We start from the raw sequence: 13,058 nt of genomic DNA, 5'->3' as shown, positions 1-13,058 counted from the left end.
ATGGGGAGAAAATTATCTTCCTTCTTTAAATTAATTCATTCTATACATATAATTAATATAATAAATATATAATCTTTTACAAATTTATTTGATAGAGAAATATAATTTATGTATCTTATTTTCATAACTTAAGAATTAGTCAATATTTTGCAATTCTTCCTGTGATTTTTTTCACTTTTCATTAGTAATCGTTAAACTAAAGTATCCCGCGTGATTTTACACGCTCCACGGTCTTGTTTAAAATGTACGTGTATATGTATATACAATAATCCATTACAATTTTATATTTATATAATTTTTGTATATATATTTTTTTTATTATTTTTTTTATTTATACATGTACGTGGAAGTCAAAAATTAATAAAGTTAAAAAAATATAATTTTCAAAATAGAACCTATAACCGTTTTTCTCTTTAGCTACAGTGCTATTGTGTCATTTATGAATTCTTTATTTCTTTCAAAAACGCATCGAACATTACTTTTTTTTCTATATATGTGCTCTACCTGTGCATACTGTTGTTTATCGACATGAAGTCTTCGGGACATCCATTTCGCGAAAACACGATCGATTTTCAAATGAGTTTTCTTTTTATTTTTTCTTCCCATTTGGTTCTTTCGCGTGATTTCTACGACACGATAAGAGTTTCGAAAAATTATTGAGCGTTATATCTTTCATAAATTTTCTAATAACTTTCCCGTTAAAAATCGACCTATTTTATTAAAGTAAATACGTGACGGAAAATTGGTACAAGAAAAGTGTTTTATCTTGGTGAATTTATCGTACTTTTTCGCTTTACTTATGCATCAGGTGCCTTATAAGTAATTTTGCAAGTTATGAGCCCTCCAAAGTGCCTCTAATAAATTTTGCAGTGTCGTATTTCAATACATATATCATAAAAGTTAAGTTTAATACACGAAAAGTCACATGAATAGTTAATTAGTATACGATCCGAATTTTATATCCTTAACTATCTTTTAAATATTCCGTACATATAATCATCGAATTTCTTGCGTTCTTATTCATTTGTAACATAATGATTATAATTTATACACGATTTTTGCTGCAGGATCGCTTAATAATATTGAATTAAATATACATCGATATCTAATTCTAATCACAATTCCGCAAATATTTAAAATTTAATCTTAACTTATTATTTAACTTATTATTTATTTACATAAAATTTACAAATTGTAAATTATGGTGTAAATTATGATTAATATATTTTCGTAAGCAATTTAATTTTTTGTTTTTAAATCATTATTTCGTTAAACCTCAGATTACTCAATGAAACAAAGTTTTATATATTAAATAAATATTTATATGTATATACAAATCTTTTATTTTTCAGGATATTTTAAAGCAATAAATAATACTAATAATAATAATCATAATTACATACAATAATACAATAAATAATACACGAATACACATTTTTTATAAATTATATGATAGATATTATTCCTATCTGGTGGAATAATGAGAATTTCAGGAGAAATATAACAATAATAATATAAATAAACTACAAAATCAAATCGTACAACACTCATATTCGAATATAGGAAATTAATGATCAATAAAAAATATAATTTGCAAATATGAATAATCGACATTTACAAACATTGATATAATATTTACTATAATTAATTAATATCTATAAATAAAATTATCAAATACATAAAATTATCGAAAATTATTAATATTTCGAGATATATTTTCGAGTAAGTCCGATCAAAAGTCAAAATTGCTCTAATTGTTTTTTAATTATAAATGATAAATGAAAATTTTATTTTGTTAAGCTAAACATAGAATCTATGCATAAATATTTCATTTGTTATAACATAATGAGTGGCTCATTATTACAAAATATGTAAAACAATGTAATTGAGCATGGTAATCATAATAAACACTATATTTGTGTTTTTAATGAATGTTTTTGGATGAATTTGTGATAACGATATTATGAGTTTGTGTGACTTTAACTGTGCGAACAGCATGTGCAATATATACAAAATTAAATGGATTTCATGAGATTGTTTAACTCTGTAACCATATAGATTGTTTAGCTTTGTAATCATATAGTTATGATTCTCTATTTATGAATCAAGAATATAATTATTGTAATTAGATTAATATAATTATAAGTGCAATTATTCACAAAATGCTTTTCACTTCGATTTTCTGTTAATTTATACTTTTTAACTTCATCAATAACAATCTACATTTTTAATAGCAAGCATCAAAAAATTGTACCCGTTTTTTTCATCTGTATCGTGAAACTAAATGCATATTTTTGTAAATAAATAGATAAACTTTTACTTGAAATAAATAATTTTTAGATTTAGAATCTATAATTATCTGTCAGTGTTAACAGTATCATTTCTTTTTTATCGTGAAGCTTTCGTAAATGTATATATTATAAAAATTTAAAGATTTTTGAAATTTGTAGAATTATTTATCTATAATTGTTGTTTCAAGACTGTCATAACAAATCATAGATTTTGCAACTTTGTATGTATATGTGTGTATGTTATATACATATATGTATTTAATAGATTGCATATTATACCATAAATCGCAGCTCACCCGAAATAAATATTATAGACTATAGAATAAATTGAAAAAATGGAACTATGTATTGCGCACAGATCTTGTAGAAAATATCTACTGATAAAATGGATCTTATAGACAGTAAACAACTTGCACAGTATTAGGTCAACTTGTTATCGTCGTTATGTATTAAACATACACTAGATTCAATACGTCTGTACAAGCGTTGGTTTTTAAGCGTAAAATTATCTTATGTGTTTTGCCTTGAATAAAATAAAGTGGCAAAACTGACCTTTAGAGCCAATTTTGAGGAGCATCCTTGGTTAAAGCTCGGATAGTTAAATCTTGTTTTGCATATTATAGCAAATTGCTTGACAACATTTCAAAATTTATAATTTTGCATTGAAAAAATAAAAGAAATTATTTTGATAATTGATAGACACAATTATAAAATAAAGAATTGATACAAGAGATTGTAATAAACACACAAAATAAATTATATCATATAATATCAATATCAGTTCGATACTCATTTTCAATTTAGCAAAATTGAATTTAAAAGAAAGGTATTTTTAGATTTAGATAGAACTTAGGAATTTATAAAATATTAGATAAATCAGAAAAACACTGACACTTTTAAATCTTTGAAAATTACTATGTCTATTTGTTTGAAATATATTATATTTGTAAGTGTATAATTTTCTGACAGCGATACGCGTACTTTTCTCTTCTCTCTAAAAGTGAATCAGTGTATTATCACTGTAATCAGTGCTGTACTTATAACTGCTTGTAATCAGTGAGTATTTACTGTTTTTCAGTGATAATACACTGATTCAGTCTAGTGAAAGTAGTATATATACTACTTGTAATCACTGAAAAACAGTAAATACTCACTGATTACAAGCAGTTATAAGTACAGCACTGATTACAATGATAATACACTGATTCACTTTTAGAAAGTCTATATAATATTGACAAATATAATACATATCCACATTAATTTTAGTTTTAACTAAATATGATTTATTTAATGTTTTTTTTTTTAGGAATGTAGTCATATAAAATTCTGTGTCCCGATTATATGCATTTTTAAAAATAATTTCGTATCATAGTTTTAGCAAAATGACATATTGATTAAATCAATCTATAATTAAATTTCGATACTACACAGAGCTTGGGTTAATTTAATATGAGTCACGTGTACATATACTTTTGACGTAATATCGTCGAGCTGTTTGAGAGACTTTGCAAAAAAATATGTTTCTCCCCATATGATAGATATCGTCGAGTGATGCGCGGATATCGATCGAACGATATATCTGATAGCACGTTCGTCAAACATCACTTTTAATTAAACGAGGAGTTGGAAAGCTGGCCCTTTATTGTAGCTGGCAGTACGGCTACTTTTGTACGCAGATAGAATTCGACTGACGTCAGAAAGTCAAAAAGCACGTTGCTTTTTTGAGATTCGCGATAGAAAAGTCGATGACACACGTATACATAATATCTTATAATCATATACATACCGTGTATAATATAGAAAGTTTAGCAAATACAGACGGCCGAATTAAGGAGACCTTTCTTTGAGCTTCGAAAATTGTTCAAACGTTTCAAAATTATAATATATTTATTTTTTCACGTACTATACATATTACATTTGTAATTATATTTTTCCTCGCTCTAGATTTTCAAACTAATTTTAATCTATCTTACTGCATACACTGTATGAATTAAATTTCTCATTTAATCTCATTTAAAATCATTTGTACCTTAAGTCCTGCGTTCTCTTCTTACAAGAATATGTTCTATATGTGTTCACTAACCGGAATATTAATATTTTTTTAGGTGCTTTTTTTCGTTAGACATTGTCAAGTCGACCTTTTAAATTTTGTACAATACAAAAATTCTTCATACAAAGATTCTAAAGAAATTTTTAAAGAAAGCGAAAGAAAGAGTCCTATAATTATTGTTTTGTGAAAGATTTTATAAATTCAGTCTCCTTAATTCGCCAGTGAGGTATTTTTCCTCTGTATATATGTAGTTTGTCTTCACGCACATCATGCGTCCGTCCGTGGGTTTTTAAAACCTGCTCTACTTCATCGCAAGCTTATATAATATATAACAGAATCTCTTTATGCAATTTTTCATGATCAATTCGACTATCGCAAGATTCATTGTCGTATCATTATAATCGTTTTAATCATAGTCGCTAGTCGAGGTATACCACAATTGCCACAAACTTAACTGGTCCGTCGCTAATTTCTTAACAAACATGTAAATGGCATCTAAATGAAAGTGCAAACGCTAAGAATGATTGTACAATACGATTGTTTCCGCTTTTGCGCGGAAAAATCCCTTGCTTAAAAATTCGCTATAGCGCGAAGAATATAAACTTACGGACGTAACAACAATGTGGTGAGCAATCTCGCGAGAAAAAAATATCGTGCATGCATCCTCAATTCAGGCGACCGAGTCACGGAGCGCGTTCGTCCTAATACGATTCTCTAATTAATTCCGGTTGCATATTATAAAAAAATCCCTCTCGTATTTCTCTCGTCCGCTCGTTTCTCAACGTTCAATCCTTCGACCTGGAAGACTCTAAACCTAACTGATGTGTTGTGTTGTAAAAATAGGCAAGTCTTATGCGCGCTATATGTACGGATGCGTTGTGCTTGTCTTGCCAGACAATTACTCCTTCTCCTCGATCTCTTGGCTCTCCGCGCCCAGCAGAGTCGACTTGTCTTCCTCGTGTTCCTCGACTTCCGGCTCCTCTATGTTCGGCCGTTGACGTCTCGATGCCTTACGTTGCACGTAAAACATCAGGACAATACTGATGCTCGCTAAAGCGGCCAGTCCCGCGAGGACGATGTAAATTGTTACCGGCATTTGGGTCGAGCCCTGTAAATTCATTGAAACGTTAATTAAACACGATTAATGTCCTCATTGTACGATAAATATCTTCGTTGCGCGAAAAGTTGAAATATTGAAAATACTCTACTTTCTTATATACCTTCATATATTTTTATAAATTCTCACTATGAAATGTTTTCACTTAATTAAAATATCATAAAAGGTTTCTTTTTCTTTCCTGTCTTTATCTTTGTTGCACACTTCTATATTTAAATATACGTGTCATTTAATAAATTAGATCAATTAATGAACCATTAATAAATATTAATTAATAATATTAAATAATAATATTAATTAATAATATTAATAATATTAATAAATATTAATTAATAATATTACATTAATTAAATTATTAATTTAATTAACAATGTTATTATAATTTCTCTATTTTATCATATATGCAATTTTATAAATAATGTATTTGTATTACATATCTAGACTAAAGTTAAATAAAATGATAGCTAGAAACGAGCATTCAAGTTTCAAAAATATAAACTGGATCAATGATGTCAAACATATCCCACTTTATTTCTGTTAGAATCACAATAGAAACGTTTTTAGGTAAATATTTAAAAATACCTGTTTTTTCGTGGCAATAGTAATTTTTCAGATTATTTCTCATTCTTTGTACAATGAACACGTACATTGTTGAATAAAGGAACATTCTTTGAATTCTGTCGATTGCACAGCGACTGCTTTAATTCGCCATTAGGTCAGCCTACAGCTTTACGTGCACGATAATATGTTTTCGCCAGCTCCCATTTCGCCAGCCATCGGCGCAATAACCTGCTTGAAATTCTGATTTGTGCATCGCATAATGCACGGAATTCACGATAGTGTTCCGTTTAATGCAACCGAGCCTTCGTCTGAGCAACTATTTCCATCGTTCGTGGAATCCAACTTAATATTTCGATTGAGACATGTAGTAGTAATTTATTACATACATTGTTTGAGCTTTAATTAAATATACGTCCCGATATCAAATTATCTACTGTTACAGAATTATCCTTTCGTTACAACTAGCAGGTGCAAAAATAAATGTTTGCGAATGAATCGATTCGATAAATAAAGGATGTCGGAAAAAAAAGACACAAAAGTTAATAATAATTCTCACATTTTAAAATTTATACTTGTAACTAGGTAACCGAAACAATACTTTGAATATATTGAATAAAATGAATTTTATTTATTTTCTCCGTAATATATTTTTTCTATATTACATATATATATATATATATATATATATATATATATATATATCTTATATATAAAGATAATATAATTTCATGAATATTTATTGTCTTTAACAATATTTTTCAAATCAAGGAGCTCCGAAATTTACTTTTGCGATTTTCGTCAATAATGCCGTATTATCTTGCGTTTATAATCTATACCGTTACTTATCTGAGAGATGAATATTTATCGGAAAATGTTGCTCTCTGTTACCCCAATTACCGTTTAATATGCAAAACACAAACTAGTAGAGAATCCGATACTGCCGCGGCAAATTGGATACCGGTAAACATATGAATTAGCAGATACTCAAGGCCTTATTAATCTCTCGCAGGCTGCGTTGTTGAAATTTTTAACTTTGTGTGATAAAAATTAAGCACTCCCTCCGTAAAAGTTCTAGGTGCGGCGAGTTATAAAGTAGAGTGTGTTACTATATTGTGCACAATTTATAAAAATTAGATAAGAGAAGCGAGATTATTTGACGAACAGCTTTTAGCTCGATAAATTTGCTTAAATGAATAACAGCGTTAAAAGGATCCGCTGCATTCGCTAATATAGCGAATTACGAAAATATTTGACAAAAAATATTTTTTAACAAGAATATCGAATAAACTATTTTTGTCATCGCTAACTTCTTAACAAAACAATTATTTTTGGAATCATTAAATTTGAATTAATTGCAAATGTTACTCTCTTGGCAAAAACAAAACTTATAATTTTTATTGCATAATGAATTTCAAGTAAATTTAAATGAATGTGATTTACAGTTTTTTCATAAACATGTAATGTTTTTTTCTTAATAATACGCGTGCGATCTTCGCAAAAATCTTTAGATGCAGCACAAGCATTCTCAGCAACGAATAGCATTATCGAATCAAGAGAAAACACAAGCTTTTATATTGATTGATCAACAAGAGGTGTTTCAAGAAGGCAGTCTTTCCCTTTCTTCTGAATTCATTTGCATAGGAAATCTTGTTGTGAAGAAAATGGAGAAAATAAGAGAAAAGAAATATATATATATATATATATATATATATATATATATATATATATGATAGGGCGCGATATCACGAGACATTTTATAGAAATTGTTATATAATGTCACGTCCTGCAATTTTCCAAAAGGGAAATAAAAATACATCTGCTGTGTCCCGGTGGGAAACGTACGAGAAAAATAAAGGCTCCAAGCGATTGCTCGTCTGCTTTTAGATTCACGAACATGCTCTGCCTATCGATCGGACAGAGTGCTTCAGTTTAGATGTCTTTGGTGCAACGCGATCAATATTTATGCAGGACGCAAATTTTCGAGTCGACAGCCAGACGACCAGTAGACTTGAAAATATGAGAAGAATGCATGACGTTATATATCTTGTGGACCACACAACCGAGATATGATATTATCTTTTTAAATTCTACAAAGGGTTATATATAACGGCGATAACAAAAATGAGTGAGATTAGATATAAGTCTAGAAATGTTTGAAAACGAGAAATGTAAAAGTTTCCAATGAAAAGTAATTTCGAGACATTGATTATATTTCTTGAAACACCCTCGGATTTTTAAAGTACTCTTATTTCAAATAAAAAATAATCAAAAATTAGAAGAACAGAAGAAGCTGAGTTTCGACAACATTCGATCAATTTTTTGTTTAAAGAAAAAAATATATATGTATAATTAAAATTATATAATGAAAAACTATAAAATTGTAATATTCAAAAAAAGCTCGGTTTCTCTTCTTCAAAGAGAAATTCCGGAAAGAGAAAAAGTCAAGACGCGCGACAAGTCAGCAAATTTTTGCACAGACGATTTGCATGATGATCGATGCACTTTATTAAAATGCAGATATATATTTCAAGTCCCCTTGAACGCAATTCATCTCCGAGAACGTACCGAGCATTTGATCGAGAAATAGAGGAGCACTTACCTTCCACTGAAAGTCGGCCGAGGGATCGCTGAAGAACCACTTTTGAGGCCAGGGTTTTATCGTGCCCTCGGGCGTTTTGAATATCAGGCCTTCGAGGCTCAGGCGCGGTGCAAGAACACTAGTAGTGATGTTGCCTTTCTTGTAGGAGGCTATGCCAGCCTTCATGTACATCTGCGGTATGGTCTCATTTTCGCGTAGTTTCAGGGTCACCCTCGGCATCTTCGGCTTTTTTGGTGTGCTCGCCGTCTTCGTGTCCTCTGTCGTGCCGCTCGAGGACGCCGAGAGGGTCGTTGTCGGCGGTAGAGCGGAAGTCGTCACCATTTGACGGACGCTCGTCGACGTTTCCGTGCTTGGAATTGCTTGCGTACCAATTTCCGATGTGTCTGAAAAGAGATAATTGTCTGAGCTTATAATTTTCATAATAATTATATTATATTCACCGATATCTCCACGATATTATCACCAGCTTAGTTGAAAAATCGATAACAGAGCATCTTCATAAATTTATATAAAACTGAAATCCGTTTTAAAACCGACATTTACAGTTTTAGTGCGGTTTTATGAAGATGGAAAAATTAAATTTCGTACTTGATCTTATAACGTTCGTCCTAATTTGAAAAACAGAAAATTTTTGAACAAAAAAAGAGACAATATCATTATATATATATATATATATATATATATATATATATATATATATATATATATGTTGTATAATATATTATTTTACGGTGACAAATGAAATATATATTTTATGAAAATAGATATCGTCCTCTCTCTTCAGTACAAATAATTTAAATACTAAATATCGGGATGCCTTTATTTATAATTATTTATAATAAAACGCTATTATGTTATTAAAAAATATTATATTGGTTGTGATTATCTGCTCGCATATATCATCACTCCTCTTTAGAATTCAAGTAAAACAATACCTGCTAACGTGGTATCGTCAACTACTGCTTCTTCCTCCTCCTCCTTCCCTCGGAGAATTCCGTTGAAAAGGGTCGTGCTATCTTCGAGGTCTTTCCTCCTAGTGACCTCGGTCGTCGACACCGGTGTAGTCGGAATCCTGCTTCTGTTCTTACTAACACCAATGTCCTTCGTTTGGCTTCTCGATGTGTTTCTGACCGGCTCGACTCGGCTCATCGCCAGCATCGTGCTGGCGAAAAGGTTGTGGTCGTTCTGATTCATCAGGAACGGCGTGGCCACGCAGGACAGTATGATAAGCACCATCACAGTGCCCATTGTATACTTGATGATCCTCGGCCGGGGCTTACCGGAAGTTTGCGGAAATCCGCCGGACGAAAACTGATCCGTCTGTGGCAGTATCGTGTACTGCAGGCTGGCATCGCCTTTCCGCACCGTTTTGTACATAATTATTCAACCTGTCAGGATAGATCTTGTTAGGAAATACACGACGGTGATCCTTCAACTGGCCGGAAATGTACGATTCTGTCGGTCGAAAATAACCTCGCATATTTATTTTCAAGAGCGCGGTTTTTCAAGGCGGAATTTCTTGTATTGTAACCAAAATGTTCAATTTTATTGCAATTGAAAAGAGAATCGTAACAAAGAAAAGTATAACATTGAAATTCAATTTTAACATTGAAATTTAAATCAGAGATTTTATGCAAAATATTGTTGCAAAATTAAAATATCATTGTGTTCGATATTACATTTAAGATTACATTTAGATTATTCGGAAAATTTTTCTGCAAAATTACATTTGAAATAGATTATCCGGAAAATTTTTGTCAATAATTTAATAGCAAGTAACATTAAATAATATTTTATAAAATAAATTGCAATAAAAATTGTAATAATACTAAATAACATGTGTATTTATTTTGGATCAAATTCGCAATTGAAGAACGGGCAGCAGTGATTTTGTCCACACTTCCATTATAAATGATAAATTTCATGTACACTGTTATGTTTATTCATGTACTATTAGTGATTTATTTTTATGGAATGTAGCATTATTATATACAATAATATTCGGTGTAATAAAATGATCTGTCACACCATAATAAAGTGTGTACCTCGATTTTTCGAATGGGTTACTTATATCAATATATTCTCGAATTTTTTCAGATTTAAAAATCTACTTCTCTGAAATGACATTTCTGGCATTTAATATCTCGTAAAGAATCAGCCATAAAATACAGGTGCTAACCAAAGGAGATAGAGATTTTCTCGAGATAGATACAATACAAAAGTATACGACATGAGATAATTTGTCTCTCGCCAAATCGTTGTGATGCAGCTCCTGGCATCACGTTTCCATTTCATACATAATTATTCATGCTGTCAGGAAGAGTCTTGTTACATTAAAGTAAAGAAAAGGCGATGAGGTGTTTGCGTGAACCGGAGTTAGAGGTGTTTAAATGATTTTTTTTTCGCGCGAGAAAGCTATTTGCGAGATAAAGATGCTTAATTAGAAGATCGAATTTAGAAGTTTTTCAAAACAGCGTGAAGAGTTAATGAATATATTAAGAACTTTAATTAGACCGACTACATCACGATATTTTTTTGCATAAGGAATTACTTCATTAAATATGCATTTTACAAGAAGCAAAAGATAGAAAAACTTTTTCTGTTTTGTGTTATATTGCCTTGTAAGGATTTTATAAAACTATCATAAATATTCTATGCAGATTTTTTTTGAAAATTGTCTCAGTTTTTGATATATTTTTAATTATAAATTAAAAATCAGAAATAAAGCTGTATATCTTGTCTAAAAATAATTTTGAAATTTTAAAAAATAAACTTGCTATTTACGCTTTATTTATTATTAGATTTTGCGGTATTGCGATAAACTCAGCAAATCGTTAATAAAGTTCAATCATGAAACAATGTTTAATTAAACTATACAATATAACGGAAATAGAAAGCGTTTATAAATTAGTTTGCGTAGAAAGCTCTTGACATTTAAAAGCCTCATTGTTTAAAGCATGTCAATAAGTTTGGAGAGATATGAAAAGGTAAAACTTAAATATGTATGATTAATATATTTCTGATTTAATGATCACTCGACATGCATGACAATAAAGAGTAAAATCACAACCAAATGCGAGCGTTACTCAGTCTGATTAAGAGAACAATATTCTTCTCCCTATGGGCAAACTAATTATTTTAATTAATTCAATATTATAAGAAAAATTAATAATAATAATTCATAAAGAGATAAATATGTAGACATAAATTTAAAACTAAATATTATGATTAAAGAAAAATTCGAAAGTCTTTAACGATATAAATTTCATTTTTTAAAATGCAATGATTCTAGAAATAAACATACTGATAGTCACGATATCAATGCTATGGATATTACGAAGAAGTATAAATTTGGCGAATGAATATTATACTGGAAATTAAATCCAAAAGGATCAATTACACTCCGCTTAACCGGTGTCGACGCCGACAACTTGTTTAAAAAATTATCGTAGGTTTTGGAACGTCAGAAATGACAAAAACAACAGTTTTTCAACGCTCAACATTTCGAACGATTAATAGTTCCTAATGTTAATGCATACCGAATATTTAACTATGGACAACTTCGATAGAGACGTCGATAGTCCTCCTCGGTAAACCAGATAAATTATTCTCGACAAATCTTCCCAGCCATCGAATAAAGCTGATTTCTTTCTACGAGGGAAGCGAAAAAAAGGGGAGGAAGGAAAAATTGCGTCGAAGATCGTAATCACAGATGAATCGACGATACTCACGATATGTGAAACGGTAGTCGAGGATTTTCCCGTAGTTTCCCTGCCGGTCTGATGTGTCGGCGCGTACACGACAATCCGGGACAGGCAGAACCTCGCCTGTGAAGGAAACTCAGCTGGAAAATGCGCAGATGCGACCCGACGACGACGACGGGGTGCGCGCGTCGGCGCATACATCGTTCCCGATTGCCGGAAGTTGCTTCGAATATTGCCAAGGGATAGATGTCCGCGGGTTCGCGGAGTCGAGGGTTCAAGGACGAATTAGGAGGTGTCGACCGTGAACTTCTTTTGGTGCTTATACTATCGAGTTTTAGGCATATTTTCGCCTGGCACCGCCCGCGCGCCAAATTACGGTCGTGACTGGTACTGGACGAGAAACTGATCGATAGGGGAGAAAAATCGCATTCGCCGTTTGCTGTTGTACGAATTATATTCTGAAAATTAAAATATATGCATTGCTATGTTTAACAAAGTGTTTTTGAAAATTGAGAGTTAACGCAAAATTTGTTACAATTAATTTTATTTTTTAATACTTGTATTTATTAACATAATTAAATATTTTAATGTAAGGTAGAATTTTTTTGATAAACAAATTATAAATGAAAATCAATTTTATTCGCGAGATACATTTCTTTCAATAGCGATTATCATATAATTTAATCTGTTGATATGACATAAATTTGATGTCATTTTATATATATAGTTTCAATAA

The 13,058-nt window shown here is 30.6% G+C and overlaps 1 protein-coding gene across 1 annotated transcript; it reads right to left on the bottom strand.

Annotated features, from left to right (window-relative positions):
* Positions 1 to 1,687: 1,687 nt before the first annotated feature.
* Positions 1,688 to 12,983, bottom strand: LOC145966258 (uncharacterized). Its single transcript, XM_083090227.1, has 4 exons — positions 12,350 to 12,983; positions 9,554 to 10,006; positions 8,619 to 9,001; positions 1,688 to 5,449 (listed from the first exon to the last, which is right to left on the bottom strand). The coding sequence occupies exons 2-4, from the start codon at positions 9,993 to 9,995 to the stop codon at positions 5,240 to 5,242; spliced, it is 1,035 nt and encodes a 344-aa protein (XP_082946353.1). The 5' UTR covers positions 9,996 to 10,006; positions 12,350 to 12,983; the 3' UTR covers positions 1,688 to 5,239.
* Positions 12,984 to 13,058: the final 75 nt, after the last annotated feature.

This window comes from Camponotus vicinus, unplaced genomic scaffold (genome assembly GCF_025532165.1).
Source record: "Camponotus vicinus isolate PSW18456_S1 unplaced genomic scaffold, iyCamVici1.0 SCAF_2, whole genome shotgun sequence".
Lineage (NCBI taxonomy): Eukaryota > Metazoa > Arthropoda > Insecta > Hymenoptera > Formicidae > Camponotus > Camponotus vicinus.
This window is presented reverse-complemented; position numbering and strand designations above follow the sequence as displayed.

Coding starts and splice junctions, on each gene's coding strand:
- LOC145966258 (XM_083090227.1), bottom strand. CDS start 9,995: ATGTACAAAACGGTGCGGAAAGGCGATGCCAGCCTGCAGTACACGATA. Junction 9,002..9,553: donor TGACGATACCACGTTAGCAG/GTATTGTTTTAC, acceptor ATCTCTTTTCAG/ACACATCGGAAATTGGTACG. Junction 5,450..8,618: donor CGGCCGACTTTCAGTGGAAG/GTAAGTGCTCCT, acceptor ATGAATTTACAG/GGCTCGACCCAAATGCCGGT.